At 38.1% G+C, this 19,224-nt stretch overlaps 1 protein-coding gene across 2 annotated transcripts in view; it reads left to right on the top strand.

Annotated features, from left to right (window-relative positions):
* Nucleotides 1-289: 289 nt before the first annotated feature.
* FREM1 (FRAS1 related extracellular matrix 1) overlaps nucleotides 290-19,224 on the top strand; it is an 84,652-nt gene continuing 65,717 nt past the window's right edge. For both annotated transcript variants that reach the window (XM_025171935.2, XM_025171933.2), the window contains exons 1-4: nucleotides 290-609; nucleotides 9,751-10,215; nucleotides 17,856-17,950; nucleotides 18,258-18,559. In XM_025171935.2, the coding sequence (XP_025027703.1) occupies nucleotides 9,994-10,215; nucleotides 17,856-17,950; nucleotides 18,258-18,559 (619 nt within the window). In that variant the 5' untranslated portion in view covers nucleotides 290-609; nucleotides 9,751-9,993. The remainder of the gene's footprint in view (nucleotides 610-9,750; nucleotides 10,216-17,855; nucleotides 17,951-18,257; nucleotides 18,560-19,224) is intronic.

The following is a 19,224-nucleotide window of genomic DNA, read 5'->3' as shown; positions in this document are numbered from 1 at the left end:
ACCATCATTTCTCAGCTAGGGTAGAGACCTTGCATACCGTATGAGAGAGAGAGAGTTTCCTCTGTCCTTTGAAATTTGCTTCTAAATCAGAAAATGAAATATCAGGGAGAACTACGGGGGAGTGATTGACTGAACTGGTTGAACATTTGGACTGAGGTGGTGAAGATGGGGTGGGGGAAGCCTATCCATTTGCAGGGTGTATGGCTGGTGATAAGGGACAGAAACAGCCGGAAGGAAAAGGAAGGGCCCAAGGCTTCTTGCCAGAAAAATAATTGCTCAGTATGAAAATTTGAAGGTATCTTTAGAACGTCCTTATCACAGAGAGTCCTGAAGTCTTTGTATTCTGGATATTTTCAAGCCAGCAGCTGTCTAGCAGGCAGCTTTAACAGCGAGACTTTTAATGTGGATGTTTCATACAAAGAAAAATACAAGCTGACCAGAAAGACTGGAATTTCAGCTTCCCCCTCCCCACTTCCTTGGATTTCTTCCTCTCCCTCCTCCTCCTGCTGTAACTCTTTTAAACAAGACAGTATTGGGTCAGTGACTTGCTTTATCCTTCCCAAGCCAGTGTCTTCTTTGGCTGCAGCTACGAAAAGGACACAGTTACCTGTAAGTACTATTTTCTGTTCTTTCCCTTTCTGATTCAGTGGTTTTGTCTAATAAATAGAGTGGTGTAGATTTTGTATTTGCAGAATAACATGTCTTGTAAATGCTCAAGTTTCACAGAAGGCAGGAAGTTTTCCTAAACCATATGCATGGGAACAGTTGTTGGTGATAGAGGTAAAAACCTAATGGTGACTGGAGGAAATAATGTCCTGACAAAATGTCATTAAAGAAAGTTGTTGCATCAATTCTCTTGGTTTAGTAGCTTATGTTGTAAAGTGAAATTCTGTTCACAACATGTCATAAACAACCTACATCTTCTCCTGACCCTGTCACAAATTCTGCCTTTCTTTAGGGGCCTTGGAAAAAAGGAAGATTCTGACTTTTTCCAGTAAGACCTCAGCATATGGGAGAAGCTGAGAAACATATTTTATACAACATATCTAACATGCTGAGCAGCACAGTATCTCATGTTTTTTATTAAACCAAATTATAAAGATTGCCCTAAAGGCTTAGCAATCTTTTAGGGCATTGCAGTATATTTACTAGGAATAGCTTAACTTCCTAATCAATTTAGCATACTGCAAGGGAGAGGTCAAATTTTAAATCTCAGCCAAAATATATTTTGCAACTTTTTAATATAATAATGAAGGAAATATTTTTTCTTGGTTTCATCAATAACAGGCAAAGAAATAGAATGCAGGTTATTAATTTGATTGGCTTATACAATTAGCATAAGGTTATAAAAGAAAAATAAATGTGGGTTATAAACTGAATAAATAACTAACATGATGTGATATTTTTAAGATGCCAGCTAAATCAAATGTTTTAGGAAATAGCTTCTTGCTCATTATTGAAACAAGCATGGTTTACAATCCAGCACACATGCTGCTTAATATATTAATGATTTTAATGAGATTTAGGTTCCAATCTTGCAAATTCACTGATTAAAGAACAAATCTCATCAAACTCAGCAGAAAGTACTAAACTTGCTTAGAACTGAATTGCCCATTATCCTGACCATACAAAGGATTTTTACCCTGGATTGTAATACTCCTTTGTGTATCTGAAGATTGTTTTCATCTCTCATACTGTTAACTTTTTATTCCTCATTATTTTTCGACAAATGTTTTCTTCTGTTCTGAAAGAATTTTTAAAAACCTAGAAAATTGTAATGTTTCCTTGGTGTATTTAGTCAGCAGTGAGATATACCTTGTAGAATCCATCTGTAAGACCTGGAGTCTTCTGCTTAATCCATATTTCTCTGTAAAGTATTAACTAGCTTTTAGATTTGTGGTTCTGTTCTTCTACACTCAGAAAGAACACATTAGATATTGTTAAAGAAGAAGTTGTAAGACAAATCTACATTTATCTTTAGGGAAGACATAATATCTTGGAAAGAATATTCAGTGTTCAGAATTCTTACAGAGGGAAAATAGTGATAAAGCCTTTTAAGAGTGTGATTAGCATTTCCTTCTGAGTGTCTTTCCAGAAATATTAAATTAGTTCCATCTCTGCAAATTTACCTATTTTTCCACCAGTGATACATGTAGGTAATTTTAAATCTTCAGCTTAATTGTCTTTTTCTGGGGGGGTGATAAGGGGGAGTTTCTTTTACACACATCTTCCAATGTTAAAAGGAAACATTCTAGCTCCAACAGAAAAAAAAAGTGAAATATGTGTGGTTTTGCATTTGCACCACCATAGTTACAGGGATAAAAAGGACTTTGCTACTTGCTGTCCTGATGTGAAACACTTTCTTTGAAAACACGTACCACATTATTGTTTAAACAAATAAACCATTTTACAAGAAGGGTAACAAAGTGAGCATGTATACATCTAACTGCCCCAGTGACTATCAAAGATTTTTTAAAAATATGAAGAAAAAAGAAACAGCACACAGACAAGGAGCGTCAGCAAAAATCCTGATGCCAGGTCTATTTGTGCTATCCCCCAATTACATCCTTGGGCACGAGGAATCTGTGGGGAGGGGGGAAGTGATGAAATCTGCATTGTGATCTTGTGATACAAACTCTGCCCTTACATACTTGCAGGCAACATCACCCAGCAATTGCAAAAAGAAGGAGCTTGTGTCACAATGTCACAATGTACATTTCGTCATTTTGGCACACTCCTAGTTAGGAACGGGTGCCTCAGGTGGGTGGATGTGGGGTTCTCTGAGCTTCAAAGCTTTGATTTTCAGCCTGGAGATGCCATCCTGGTAGCATTATTTCCTATGACATTACACTCAAACAAAGGCAGCGTTTGGTAATACTGAATAGTTCTGATTATCGCTCAGCCAGAACTTAGTTGAAGTCAAAGCACTGACCAGACATGTTTCATTTTTGCTAGATGCAATGGGCTGTGAGAATAAGCTTGGGAGGCAGGAGGAGGAGCTGCAGCCTAGACAATAGTCAGACAAGAAATAACTCAGCCCACAGAAGGAACGGGGTGGAGAAAGCGTCTCAGAAGGAACCCTCTCTAGTTCTCTTGAAAGCAAAGGCAGGGGAGGGGGGAAGCGCTTTCAGACTTGCAAGATTCTGTTACTGTAACCCTACATTAAAGGTAGCGTTAGTACTCATGGTTTTGGTTTCCTGTCTGGATTACCTCAAAGGGCTGACACTAGGGTAAAGGGACGTGGCAAAAAATCCTTGTCCTTCCTAGCTGGTTGTTAGTAGATCTCTCTTCACTTCCTATTAAACCCAATGTTAAATCTTTGTTCACGACAGTAGCCACGCTTGCAAAGGATTCAGTGGCCTGTTGTTTGATAGTGTGTGAAAGGCAGACCTCCAACATTTAAAAAAAACCCCTTCTTTAATGAACTGTTCTGGTTAGATTGCAATAATTACAGTCACGCCTGTGGCAGGCTTTCAGAGCCTTCAGAAAAATTGACTGAGAAGGAGAATTGTCAGCTGTATTTCTTCTGATTTTTAGATAAACATTCACTGCTAAATACAGTTAAGATAAGGGGATCAGTACTTTTTTCAAGACAGCCTTGTGTCTCAAAGAAGGCAAAACAACCTTTGCAAAAAGTTCGGAAGTCATCTTGTTGCTCCCTTTGTTCTTTTAAAGTTCATGTTACATCTCTGGGGCAAAGTTTTTCTTTTTTTTAAAGTGGTTTGCATCAATTACTTATCCCCAAAGAAAAATGCCTGCAGGCAAAATTCATCCGTGCAGTGCAGGCTCATCCCTACCTCTTCATCCACATTTTCAGCTGAGAGGTCTTGGGTTTCCCTGAACACAAATCCAACTCTGTGCAATCTGGGAGCCCAACAAGACCATTCAGAATACCTGTAGGGTGGAGAATGTATGTGTGTCTGAACCATTCCTCAGTCTTTGGTCCCAAAGGCAATCTATCTCCTGCTTGGCCCTCCTTCAACTCCTCATTAGATTAAAATCTGAAGAAGGCCCAAGAGCTTCCTTTGTATGCTGGCGCTTCAAGTGAGTTCTGTGACAACCATACAGAATTCCTTTTCCTCCATGCTGAATGCTCAGCTTATGGCAGAGTGAAAAGCATTGGGGTGCGGGATGAAGCAGAACGAGAGGCAGTGCTTCCGATGCATTCCATAACTGTAACCCGATAGTTGGGCAACTCAACAGGTGGCTAAACTCTTGTTCAAAGCACCTGACTCCGTTTGCCCTGCTGTATGTTAAGGAGACACGTGTCCTACCACACATTCAGGACAGCGATTAGTGGTTGGCAGATGATGCTCAGGGAAATCCTCCAGTTGCTTTCCTTAACTTGTCCTGCATCAAATCTGAAAAGACATAACCATTCGCTGTTCTTGTTCCTGAGGCATAATACAGTTTGGGAGTCACACCAGCCCAACTGATGCTTGTGTACGTTTCTGCTGATCTAAGGACTGGATTATGAATTGGACTACAGCCTTTTAAATTCTATAGTTCTCAGTAGAAGAAAAGGAGCATTTTTCACAAACAGCAATATTTTGTCACTAGTGACTTTTTCAGTAGTGCCTCACGCCCTTTAACTAAGTGAAAAGTATTTGATAAACTGCATCGAATAAAACTCAGACTGTATATGTGTATCAGACCACACATATCACTGAGTTTATGGAAGGAAATGGTGACAAAGTGACATTATTGCTTTATTATTTTTACATCATCACTTTATGTGGCACTTTGAAGTGTAAAATACATAGATCTCTGCTAAGCTTATACTGTGAAAATTAGTTGAGCAAAAACTGTCAAGGATGGGGCAGCAATCAATATTACCAATAACTTTTCCATTTTTCTTTTCAACTTTTTTTAAAAAGAAAATTTCCGAAGAAGCAATGGGACACTTTAAAATTCCAAGATTGCACAATAACAATCTTGCCTGGAAGTACCTACACAACTAACAATTATACATTCAGGCAACAGATAGTCATTAGATCAGTATTTCTCAATCTTAGCAACTTTAAGGCGAGTGTACTTCAACTCCCAGAATTCCCTAGCTAGCCATGCTTGGCTAGGGAATTCTGGGAGTTGAAGTCCACTCATCTTAAAGTTGCCAAGGTTGAGAAACACTGCATTAAATATTAGCTTTTTTGGTTAATTGATTGATTATGTGCCATCAAGTTGTTTTTGACTCCTCGTGACCACACAGATTTTCTCCATGTGATCTATCCCTAACTTGGTCTTTCAAGTCTTCCAACTGTGCATTCATCATCATTGTAAAACTAAGTCCATATACCCTGCTGCTGATCATCCTCTTTTTCTCCTTCCTTCCACCTTTCTCAGCATTAGAGCCTTCTCTAGAGAGCTAGGTCTTTGCATAATGTGTCTAAAGTAAGGATAAATTGCGCCTGGTCATTTGTGCCTCAACTGAGAACTCTGGATTGATCTGCTCAATGATCCATTTATTTTGTTTTCGTGGCTGCCCACAGTATTCTCAGGAGTGTTCTCCTACACCAAAGTTCAAAAGTGTCAATACTCTATCTAATGACAAAATACATCTAATTTGTCATTAGATAGATATTAAAATGTTTCAAAGTCATTTTTATTCTGCTGGAATTTTAGGACACATACAGCTCTCTGGAAGACCAGCTGCAAACATGTTTTTTTCTCTATGGCACTCATCCTACCATAAAATTGTTTTAACAGGCAGAACAGACTGCACTAAATAACAGCTGAGAAGATAGCTGTTTGTTTCCTTAAAGAAAACTGAAATATGCATTTTTATGCAGTATGCAAGGGAAATAATACTGCACCTTTCAGCTTCACTAGGTCTAAAAAGTTAGAATTGTTAATTCTAAAAAGTTAGAATTTGATTTTCTTATGGTTGCCAACAAGAACATTTTATTTCTTTCACTTTTTTCCCCCAAAGCATGAGAAAGCTTATTTCCCTAAAATCACATTTTCTATGCAGAACTGCTCATATGGCATTATAACAGGTGATTATAAATAGTAGCTCAGGAAACTAAACAGAACTTAAATAATGCCCAGTTGCCAACTCATAATTAAATAAGATGCTATGTAGATTTTTTCCCCCTTAAAATGAAGAAAGGGCTCTGTTTTAATTGAATATAAAACATCAGTGTGCCATAAAAGTATTTTAGCTTCCTCATCATTATATAATTAAAAGATACCCCAAGGCTTCTGAAAAGGATCTGCCTCAATGATCAGATCCTTTTTTAGAAGCCTTGGGATGTCTTTTAATTATATAATGATGAGATTCATGGAAAATACACTACCTATTGTTGCTACAGACTTAAACCTCAAAGATGGTTAGGGTACAGGGAGAGCTAAATCTATTTTGCATCCTTGGTTTAATATATAAAACATGATGGTTCCTGAAAAAAATAATTCAGAAGTGATTCACATATCCGTGCTCACCAGTTCTGTACAGGAAAGATCTAAATATATGAGTCAATTGACACAGATAAATATAATCAATCAGTGTCATGAGAATGATAATAAACAGAAAGCTCGTAAGCTAAGCTGCAAATTATGAAATGATGTACTTGCCTGCATAAGCTGAATTTCATGCTTCATTTTCTGCATTAGTTTTATACATGTTTGATAATTTGGGATGGACAGTGTCTTACCCCTGTAGTTATTGTGGGCAGACAATTGCTCCATGCAACTATAAAAGAGTGATGCATATAAAAGCCATCCCTTAAGTGATGACTGCCTGTTCCTCTCTGTTCCTCTCTGTAATGGGGAACCACTGAGTGAATGACAGACATCATTAAATGGGGAATCCCATCCGCTTTCATACATTTTGGGGCGGGGGTCTCTAAGGTATGGTTAAAAAATTCAATATGGCAGCCACATGGATATGATCAAAGCTCTGCCTGTTTTCTATATGCATTGGGTGTGTGATATACCTTAAAAAAAGTTTCAGTCACACTGTTGTGGCCACCATCTTGACTTTTTTACCATACCCTGAGGACACTCTTGTTTGATGGGCTGACACTGACTGGGCTTAAGAAATGTTCACTGCAATTTATTTATTTATTCAATTTATATGGCCAGCAGGACATGAGATACATGAGATACAAAAGTTATGCCAAGCTACTATAGGGCGTTGGCACTTCCTATAGAGCTAGACTTCTATTTTTGGTGGCAAACTCTAGATCCATTAAAACATTGCCCCAGCCACTCATCTAGATATAAAAGAAACCTGGGTATGTTGGAACTGTTTGCTGTGCTCCTCTAAAACTCCATCATTCTACTATGTCTACCACTAGGTTGTTTCTTAAAATGGTATAAAACTAAAAACAGGGGTCAGGTAGCTTTCATATTAACTGCAGTGTGTTTAGATCAACAACTTTGTACCTTCCATATATGTCCTTGCCTAATTTTTGTTTATTTGTGTGTTGCTTTGTATACAAGTCAACTGATTATGAAAGGAGCTTTCTGGAGACTTCTGAAGATGTTTGTGATTTCACAGACATTGCCAAATTTATTCAGTAATGAAAGGTTTTACTGGTCACCGTGCTACTCTTTGAACATGCTGAAGTATTCCCGGAATCAATTAGCCAGCCAGCCAGCCAGCCAGCCAGCCTGCCTGCCTGCCTGCCTGCCTGCCTGCCTGCCTGCCTGCCTGCCTGCCTGCCTGCCTGCCTGCCTATCTATCTATCTATCTATCTATCTATCTATCTATCTATCTATCTATCTATCTATCTATCTATCTATCTATCTTCTTCTTCTTCTTCTTCTTCTTCTTCTTCTTCTTCTTCTTCTTCTTCTTCTTCTTCATCATCATCATCATCATCTATCTATGCCTGGTTTTAGTAAATAACAGGCATAGCATTAAGATAAAGCTGCTATTACATTGGAGAGTAGACTAAAGATCAAGCAATCAGACAAGGAAGCATTTATACATTAGAAAAGAACTGTTTTATTAATCTAGGTTGTCTTTACCACAAGCAACTATCAAAAATAGTTGTGGACAAACAGGCGAGTTATTATTGTACAATGCTTGTTTTTGTTGTCATTGTTACTATGGAGCAGTGATTGGAGAAACTTATTTACAAAGTTTGGTCAGATGTTTTGATTATTGTATACATGGTTCTAATCTCTAGAATCTACTAGGTACATCAGATTTTTGCAGAAGAGATATTCAAGATAAGATGCCATTGGGAGATTGACTTTGGAAGTCACTTGTACTTCTTTTCAGTTCTTCTTTCTAGCTCAACATTGTCTGAGATGATTGGCAGTGATTATTGGTCATCAGAGCTGGTGCCTGTAGGGAAGGGCTACCTCCACTTCTAGTCAGAAAGGAGGTCTTAGAGTTTAGCATCCAGTTAAGGGAACCCCTCCTTCCTCAGTTCTAGCTCTAACTTCTAGAGAAGATGTAGAACTCTTTTTTCTCAGCTTCATCTTGGGCCAAAAAACATGTGTGCATTCGAAAAAGACAAAAAGAAAGAATAAGGAAGCAGGAAAGGCAATTAAGGTGTGCAGCTGAAGCAGTGTTTTTCTGTTTTCTCCTGGAGATTTTTCCCACCCTTTTTGGTTCTCTGAGAGAGGATGGCAGACCAGTAAGGAGGTCCACAAAAGGTACTCACATGTGGGACTGCAAAGGTAGGCAGACTGCTGGGGGCCACAATCAGAAGATGCCACACAGAGGGTACATCTTTGGTCTGGCTTCAGCACCCAGAGTGTTCATAAAGGAGGGGATGGGGGGACAACTGAGAACTCTGGGAATTTATCCCCACATGTATTCACCTTTAGAGCTCCTTCAAGGGAGAGAACAGATCTTCTGATGGCCAGAATGAAACCTCACAGTAGGACCGGATGTTTTTCTTCAGGATTTTTCAGCTCTGTATGGAGATGCAAGATATTGAACTTGAGAGTTTGGGTGCCAGTTCATGTTCTGGCAACTAAGAGAACTGGGAAAACAAAGACTGTCATTATTGAAATATCTTTGATATCTGGGGTCAGAAGAAAGAGAAGTTGATCAATGTTAGACAGTCTCCTGAATATATATTTGGGGATGTGCTGCCCCACTAAGGAATGGGCAGGAACTTTAGTGAGCAGACTAGTTCCTTTATCAGCAATATCCTTTTCAGACTTAATATTGCCAATCTATATATAACTCCTTAGTGGAGCAAACGTACTGTGTATAATGACTGGCTGCTATAATACAGCATTGATAGCCCTACAGATAAATGTTGAGTTAGCATGACTGAAGAAAGTCAAGAACTATAAAAGCAATGGCCTTTTTCAGATTATTCCATTATCTTGGAATCATTTAGAAGTAAGCAGTTTAAAGCCCACTGGATTTATTTGAGCTTCCAATATTTTTCTTGAGGAACTTGCTTTTTCTAGGACAATCCTGAAAATGCCTGAGATTTCCAAGTTGAGGGTGAAGGTTTAAAAGTGGATGTATAATGTTTCTCATTATGTCCTTTTAGGATGGTTATTAGGCATAATGGGGTAACCTCTCTCAATGAGACTGTCTGCTTCCTTAAAATACTTCTAGGCCCATGGGTTGATGGCACTGAGCTCACTGAGAGATAATGTTCAGCAGTCTCGATAAGGCCTCCAACTCTTATCTTGCTAATTCTACTACTAGCTTAGTAAATTTGCTGTTGGAAATGAAATATAATGATGCTAATGTAAAAGAATATTCAACTGTTTCAGAAACTACTCATCTGTGTGTGTGTGTGTGTGTGTGTGTGTGTTTCTCTTTCCACCCAGGTTTTTGGAAAAATATGTTCACCATTCTAAAGGTTGGAACTGATCCATGCATTTATTAACCTGAGGATACTTTCAAAGATCTCCTTGTTTTTGTCATGCAGGACATATCCTTAATAAAACACATACAGGACATTGTAACCTGGTACCCTTGATTAGGTGTTGAAGCTTTTGTTTTGTTTAGTTTTTGGAAAGGATTAAGAAAATACCTCATTGTATAAGAGACTCTTTTTTTTTTGAAACACTATGGAAAACAGCTGGGTGCTGTTGTTCTTTGCACTGAATCTGAAAACCACCTGCTCCACCTTTGTCAGCGTCAACCATGGACTAAAAGTGATGAGGGGTCAGTCTGTCTTCCTGTCACAAAAGGACTTGGAGTTTTCCATCCCCAGAGAGAAGGATGTATGTAAAATAGAAGTGGTAATGAATGAGCCAATCACCCAGAGGGTTGGGAAGCTGACCCCTCAGGTACGTGGAATTCAACTACAGTGACGTGTTTATTTGATGAGATGGAGTCTATTTGAAGCTGCTGCTATTTGACAAGTTGAAATGCTGAGCTGTGCCTGAGCTTCTGTCTGGGTATGAAGTTTTATGGCTAATGAAAAGTGTATGAAAGCTTGAGAATTACAACCATCCAATAAATCTACTATTAGTCTGAAAAGATGGTTCTACTTACATATTGAAGGCAGGCTGGACTAGGGAGTTGCAGGGTTTTTTTCTCCCACTGTTGCTAGATAAAACTTCGCTTCCAAACTCTTCTACCCGTAGAGTGGTTTTGTTTTTAAGAGCTTATGACAAGCTTCTTGTTCATGTACAACAGCATGGTGTCCTTCATTGGATAGAAACATTCTTTTAATTACCATATGATAATGGTATGATTAGAAATGCAAGTACAGAGAATACCATAAGATCTGTTTAAGTGCAAGAACTGCTATTAAATACTAAACAGGAATGCTTTTTATTCCACCCTATGGTAATACACCAGACTTCGCATATCACTTTCCATCTACTGATTAGTCTAATAAACTTTCCCACCTGAGTTTACTTGGGGGAATCCATTACAAGAAAGCAAAGCCTACCAGTCTTGGCCCTGAAGCAATGATGTCAGAGGGGATGGTGTCAAAACCAGCAAGATAGCATTGCAATGCATGCCCCTTTTATGTGTGCATGGTTGTCACACACATGTTCAAAAATGGAGGAGTTTGCATCACAATGCTCTGTCCACCCTCTTGCCAATTTTCCTACCCCCTAGGCCTGATGCCCATATTCTGAAATATCAGTAAGCAAAGTAAACAAACAAAACATGTGGTTGCATCAGTGTTTGGGGTGGGGACTTTCTGAAAACCATGAATGGCTACTCTATGAAAGTGGATGTTGAGCTTGAAATATCTTCAGTCTGATCCAACAGGATACTTCTTATGTACTTCTAGCCATAAGATGATATTTCATCTGGAGCCCATTTACATGTGTTTGATGGTGGTGTATCCTTTGGCTCACTCATGAGTCATACAATACATTCTCACCTATCTTCCCCAGCACTATTTTCTTGAATATTCCATTCCATGCTCCCCCACTTTGGGCAATTGCAGCTTTGAAGTGCTTAATAACTCTTAATGATGGGAGGGTTTATTATAGTGCTGAGATTGATTGATTATATTTTTATATCATCATGATCAAAAGATCAGCAGTTTACAGTAGAGAATAAAAACATAAAAGCATATAACAACATTCTAAAAACAATAAAAACAACCAATAACAATGATTAGCCCCAACCCACTCTTGATAATAAGGATAATTAGTTTTCAAAAGTTCTGTGCAAAGTTCTGTTTCTATAGATTTCAGAAAAGATATTGAGATAAGTGTTCATTGAATCTCTGGGGGAAATAAAATGTGAGGGAAGTAAAATAAAAAGCAAAGAATGTTCTTAGCCAGAAAAGAGTTGATTTTTAATAAAACACTGCTAGGAAGGAGAGGTAGGCAGAGAGCACTAAATCTCTTTTGAGGTCATATTTCAAGCTCTAGAAATATCCAATATGATCTGGACATTCCAGACATAGTACAATCTGGCTTAATGTATGGCTCTAGCATGAGATTCAGAAAAACAGAAGTCCATTCTCCTGTAGCCTAACATGAGAAAAATACAAATACATGTTAAGTTTATCCCTATAAATATGGGATGCAATTTTCAGGAATGGGAGAATGTTTTGAGGAGTTAAAGTCTGTCTCTTTCATAGAAATCAGTGGAGGGTTTTTGGGAGATAATCTGGTGATATTTGCAGTCATTCAGTTTTCTGGGCAGACATATTGATCATTGAATCCAATACTCTCCCCCCCTTCCACCATGGCACTTTATAGTGAAGGAAGGGTGGGATTTGGGGAAGGGGGTTGCAATGATCATAATAGTCCCTTGATTGCATGCAAGAGCTCTGGAGAAGCAGATCAGGACCAAAGCTCCGTGGGGGTCAGAACTGGAATCGACTAAATTCAGAGCTATCTATTCAACACTAAGTAAATGACAATCAGTTCCAAATCACACAGTTTTGCAAATTTTAGAAAGAACCCTATGTTTATCCAAATGCTCTTCTCAGAACTCTTATGGAGGGAAGGAAAAGGATTTCCAGGGCACCACATGCAGTTAATGGAGTTAAAAAACCAAACCAAACCAAAACCAATCTGTACGTGGTATGTACAGGAAAGCAAACACACTGAGCCACAGTGCTATAAATTGTAAAACCCATGTGATCTTCTGTGATTTTTCAACATCTATACAGTATGTGCTCAAGATGCAAGCATAGTAGGTACTGTGCTGCATTCATTGTAATGTGACCCTTTAGCAACAATTCAAAAACTTTAGTGTAGTGTAGATCCAGTGCTATTTGTTAACAACTTACAATGAATTGCTTTGTGGAATTTGGTTTAAATTAATCCAGAAGTATTTGCCCTTATTCCCAAACTGCTTGTTCAATAAATAATGGCACATAGTGGGATTACATCCATTCACCTGTTCCTGTATCCAATCCTATCCACCCAATCCTGTTTTTACAGACGTTTGTTCATTATTGCACTTAGCGCATATCTATATGTATAGGACAAATAAGACTTTTTGTAACAGTTGCTTCATCTATCTATCACCGTTTAAGGAAGCATCCTTGTAGTTCTCAGTGAGTCATTCAGATTATTATTTGTTGCATGTTTGGCATGGAAAAATAATGCATGGACCATGTGCTGAATTGAAAAGGAAAGGCACATACGTGGGGGTCATCAGCAGCTGGCCATATTTTGCCATTGTTATGTGCCAAGCTTTCCTTACCAGGAAGTCTGTGTTTGAATATATGTGTTTCAGTTATTTATATTTTGATTTTAACATTAACATTTTAATTTTCCCAAGGCCACACATGAACATAATACAATGACAGAATCTAAATAAAACCATTAAAATCAAACAATATCACATAATTAAATTTATTTACATAAGAAAATTTTTACCCTCAAAATCTATTTTTTTTTTAAAAAAAACCTCTGGCAAGAGATAATTGGATAAAAAAAGGGCTCACTGGATCTCTTTGGGCAGAACATTTTATAGCTGCATGCTTTCATGCTCTAATGAAAATTAATGATATTTAAAATATGGGTCCAGGATGAGAGAGATGAATCTATCTCTCTGTGTGTAAGCAGAATTATATATTAATGCTTTTCCCATTAAATTTTTGGAAGCAGATGACATCCAGGAAAATTAATATTTATTTATTTATAACATTCTAGTTTTCTTGATGTCACATGGAATTGCATGAAAAGCATGATTTACGTGTTTAAGCTGAAAAGTTCTATGGGGCTCTAGTTTTAGAAAGGAGCTCTTAAAGGGTGTACTTGAAGGAAGTCTAGCACCAGAATTTAATGGACCTCAACTGGGTTCCTACCTTCCAATGCCCCCCTCCCCCAACACAGAGTTAAACTCTTCTTCCATGGCACCCAAATTCTGTTCCTGCCCACTGCTTCATCACTCACCAATCAGTCTATGACTTCCTGGAAGACAGCAGTACTTGTCAACACCAACAAAGCTGGCTACTGTAATACATGACAATAGTCCTGGATAAAGCCAAGTTAGCACTTGGTTCTTGTCCATACTGGCCACTCACTATCTTTGATGACCTCAAAATAAGATTGAATGCATGCTATACAATGAGAATTGAAACCCAATACATCTGGAGGGCATCAGGTTGAGGAAGGCAATGCTAGAGACTGTTCTTTTAACTAGCAAATGCTGCATTGTGGAAGAGCCTTTCCTATGACTCGTTTCTGTCATTAAAGTGAGTAATGTGCTAGGGATGTGCAACAATTTAATTACATATTGTAATTGAAAAGTAGTTGAAGTGGAAATAAAAGCATAGGCAGACATTAATTAAGAAAAGATTTAGCTCTCCTTTGTTTTACTTGTTAAATTTATAGACAATTATGGATGCCTGTTTGTATAAAAGGAAAACATATTAGGTAGCATAAAACAGATGTTTCTTTTTAACAAAGCAGATTGTGTCTACTTTATAATCACTGTCTGTTCTTGGTAACAGTCCTGTTGAGAAAAAAGCTTTCATTATTTATCTCCCTTGTTATCAATTAAGAGGAAGAAGTAATGATGTCTTATGGAAAAAAATACAATTTATGAATATCATGACTATTATTCTCTGATGGATAAGCAAAACCTGTGTACATATATCTTTTTGCATTAGAAGAGGCTACATTCTCAAAGCTAGGAATGCTTTGAAACAGGAAGATTTAAATGCCTTTGAGCTTTTCCCATCTATCTGAAGTCATTTTCACACACCAGGCTTAACATGGTTTTAAGAAAAAAAAAAACCCTAAACCTAATATAAGCCTACAGTGATTTAGGTGCACATCTGGTTTCTTTCAATCATTTCCTGCATTAGCTTCAGGACACAGATGTATTTCCACATGCGTATGGGAAAAAGGCATTGTTAATGCAGGCATGGCTGGTTCTACCATTAAAGAGGATAAAGTTTGGTGCCTTGGGTGAGAAATTTTGGAGCACCATTAAGTGGTTGTAAATAAGAGTTCAGTTTATTGTAGTTTTTTTCGCCTTAATGAGGGACTTCAATTTTGTTTGTCTTAAGCACTAAAACTTTGAGAGCCATCTTTGAATATAGAACACATAATAACAAACTTCAAACATTCCAATTTAAGGCAATATCATTTTTAAGGCTTCCATTACAATATAATTTATAAAACCCTAGAGAAAAGATTTTGGGGACTCAAAGGCTTACTCTATATTTCCCCATCCTTCAGTAAAGCTCTTCCACTTTAATATGAATCTTGTTTTGTTTTTTTGTTTTTCTCATTGTAGCCAAGATAGCTACTTTTGCTTTTTATAGTGTAAGAGAGGAATTAGTTTATCAACTAGACAACCCGTGAACTGTTGGGTCATCGCTTCAGAGATATTTCCTTACCTAAACAGAGAAACAGAATTACCAAGGGCGAAAAAGCAGTGGGAGTGTGAGCGACTTATGACTTGCTGCTAGCTTCCCCATTGACTTTGCTTGTGGGAAGCTGGCAGGGAGCATCAGAAATCAACCTTCCTTCCTTCCTTCCTTCCTTCCTTCCTTCCTTCCTTCCTTCCTTCCTTCCTTCCTTCCTTCCTTCCTTCCTTCCTTCCTTCCTTCCTTCCTTCCTCCCTCCCTCCCTCCCTCCCTCCCCACATATAATATAGGCTTGTGTCATTTGCCCTCCCCTCATGACTCAGGAGACCCCCCAGTGAAGCCTCCTCCTCCTCTTCCTCGGAAGTGGAACAAAGGGAGCTGTGGACCCTGAGGAAAACTGCACCTCGGCGCCTTGTTCTGGCATGTCCCCAAGGACCCCCTCCCTTGAGGGAGGAAGAAGGCTCACCTGTCGACCACTGGCACCCCCAGCCAACCCTACTTCGCCAGCAGGCATCCAAGTCACTCCCTCATCCTTTCCTCAGTACCCACCGGCATTAAGAGATTTCAAATCTCTTCAAATTTCTACCTCATTTCCGAAGCAACCAATCACTGCTTACCCGTCAGGCCTTGCTGCCAGCCAATTGGGCACAGGGGACAAGGGGAGGCAGGAAAGAGGTTGGGGATATGCCCATGACAATCACGTAACCTGGGCTGACCATGGCCACGCAGCAATGCTGAAGCGGCCACAAATTTCCCAAATTTCAATCTCATGGACTTTGGGTGCATTCTGTATGTTAGCCCATTTGAGGTACCTTGGTTCAAAAATTGTTGCCCTATAAAAAAATTAAGAAGTTAAAATGCAAAATAGACCTATTTGTTTAAACTTAAAATATATTATTTATTACCACTGGCACTCTTAATGCTTTTGGTGATTAGATTGATTGTTGAATATTTTTTATAATTTGGTTATTGTTTAGGGATGAGAAAAGGAGTGAAGAGGACTTTTTTCTGTAATATGAGAGAAGGTGCTAAGTTACTGTTAATACATATATTTGCTTATTTGTTTGGAGGGAGGAGAAACTAATCTTTTATATCCCTCCCTCCCCCCCCTCCCCTCCCCTCCCCTCCCCGTCTGTAGGTCTTTTAGTTTTGTATTACCTTTTATATATATAAACTTTAATAAGAATGTTATTAAAAACAAAAACAAAAATTGTTGCCCTATGACACACTGTTTTGCCCAGTTGAAGGTTACAGACATGAAAGTTTTAGTAGTATATAGATCTTCAGTTGTTTTGTGACTTTGCTGGCACTTGGGAGTCCTGAATTTGAGTGAGTTTCCCCATCACCATCCACATAATAGGCAGAGACTTTCAGAGCATTTTTGGTACGTAAGTCTTGACAGAGATGATGGCATAAAAAGCAAGTCACCTAAGATGTTTGTAATGAATAAAAATAAATTAAACATTAGAATAAAAGCATGGAGGAGGAGATAGAGCTGCTGTTACTATAGTGCCTCCATGAAGGAAAAAAAAGAGGAAAAATGCTCAAATTGTAAAAATACCCTTAGCATAAGACTATGCAGTAGTAAGTGAACTTTATATGTAAAATGTTGGGCTCAGTAGTCATGTTTTTTCTTGGATATCCATGTATTTAGAAGACTCAAAGTCTACTCCTTTAAGAATACTATTACTTTTTTTTTTTTTTTTGGTGCCTTCAAATCAGAGTTGACTCCTGGTGACTGCCTGGACTGGTCCCTGCAGTTTTCTTGGCAAGATTTCAGAAGAGGCTTGTCATTGCCTCCTTCCTAGGGCTGAGAGAAAGTGACTGGCCTAAGGTCACCCAGCTGGCTTCGTACCTAAGGCATAACTAGAACTCACGGTCTCCTGGTTTCTAGCCTGGTGTCTTAATCACTACACCAAACTGGCTCTCTACTATGACATATGGAATTATAATCTACCTCCTTCAAGACACTGTTTATAAATTATAAAATGTACAAACAGTTGCTTGGAAGATGTAGACATTTGTATAAGAAAGACTTGGACATCCACTGGGGAGGCACAGTCTGTCTTTAAAATGTACACATTTTAAAAACACTCTTATCTCTCATATAACATGGAACTGTTTCCATGTTATATGAGAGAGTGGATGGATTTTCCTAAAACATGAAGAATTGTTTCTTAAAACATCTAATTTTAAATTAGATTGGGATCATATGACCATGGGCTTCAGTAGTCATATTTTTTCTTGGATATCCATGTATTTAGAAGACTCAAAGTCCACTCATTTAAGAATACTATTACTTTTTGTGTGTGTGTGTGCCTTCAAGTCAGTATTGACTCTTGGTGACTGCCTGGACTAGTCCTTACAGTTTAAGAGAAATAACTGACTTCATGAGAAAATTTCTTCTGTGACAAAGCAAAAGCAATAATCTATAGAATCCTTCCACAATTATTGGTTACTCAAGTTTCTGATGTTACAACTTTCTAAAGGATATAATAAAAACAATATTCATTCTACCTCAACTACATTGTTAGGTTCTCATCTTTATCCTGCATGATTTAATTGTGAAAATCATGTCTATATTGTAATATATCTTTCTCAAGATATGAAGGCATGATGATAAAAGAGAAATGTCTATAATACTCTGTCCCCTCTTTAAATATAGTCTTTATGTAACAGGTGTTTGACTGCCATTTTCTTCCCAATGAAGTCAAGTATACTCACAACGGGTGCCCAATTCTTGATGAAGACTTTGTCATGCTGAGATTATACAGGTAAGCAACACCTGAGTAGCACATGTGTCAAGGGGTACATGAAATATGCTTCCATCCTTCTGTAAAGTTAACAAGAAAAATTAGTATTGTTCATAAGAATTCTGCTACTTCCCCCCCGCCCCCGCCATGTGCCAAAAAAGACAAAATGTAGGGTTCTCATTTATTTTATTTTCATAATTTGGTCAGCATTTTAGATGGTTTTTGTCATGATTGATCAATCATTAATTGTTGTGGATTTCACCCTTCATATAGATGTTTTACTACTGCTTCCTGAACTCTGATTTTATGGTTTCCTTATCCTTTGCAGATTTACAGAAACTGAAACTTTCACAGAAGTAGTCACCCTTCTTGTAAAGATACTTGAACCAGATTGTAATATTATCAAGATGAGCTCCAGTGCTTTGGAAGTCCCTGAGTTTCATGGTTTGTCTAACATAATTAACAAGAACACAATCACTTTGGACTACAACAGGAAGATAAACTTGGAATGCACTATAAGCCTGAATTCTTTAGAGACGTTTCTGCCAGCCCACGGGCAACTTGTTATTGGAGAAACCAAAGAAGAAGAACCTAGAGGAGATCAGCCACAGAGCTCCTTCCATACGCCCAGTATGTCATACTTTAAAAAATATATATTATCTCAATACTATCTGCATATTTGTTTCCCTGGAAGCCACATTAAGTGCCAGATTGGGTCTTTGGTTCTGCATCTGCTAGCATGCATATGGCTACATATGTTTACATACGTACACATACATTCAGATACGTACTTATACATACACACACACTTTATCCCCTCTTCCCATCCAGTCAAATCATCTGTGCCTTTCAAACACAGAGCTCTTCACACATGGACAGCTACCAACGGTTAATGCTGTGAGCACTAGACTACCTTTCTTTGGGAGAGAGGTCCATAATTAGGGATCTTACAAATGAGTAGGCTATTCTAATACCATTTCTTTTATCAATCCATTATGTTAATTAGATAGCATGTAATTCATCCTCTTTTTAAAAGCAAAATTCTGTGGACTAAGTCTGCTTCTTTGCATCAGGATTGTGAGAACTAAGGGGAATTAGAAAGGGCTAATATTACTCTCCTAGCTGCATCTTTTAGATATACCCTGACTTACAACACACAAAAAAGTAAATTTTTAATACATAGGAGGAATAGGAATTTGAAAAACAAAGTGACTAAGAAAGATACAACCCTCCCAATCTGTGTACTATCCAGATCAGGACTTCACTAGTTTACTGTAAAGTAAATATAAAGGGGG

Source organism: Python bivittatus, unplaced genomic scaffold (genome assembly GCF_059951505.1).
Source record: "Python bivittatus isolate LINGU-HERP-01145 unplaced genomic scaffold, Pbiv_v1 ctg000850_np1212, whole genome shotgun sequence".
In the NCBI taxonomy this organism is placed as follows: Eukaryota; Metazoa; Chordata; class Lepidosauria; order Squamata; family Pythonidae; genus Python; species Python bivittatus.
Note: the sequence above shows the minus strand (reverse complement) of the source record. Positions and strands in the feature narration are given on the sequence as shown.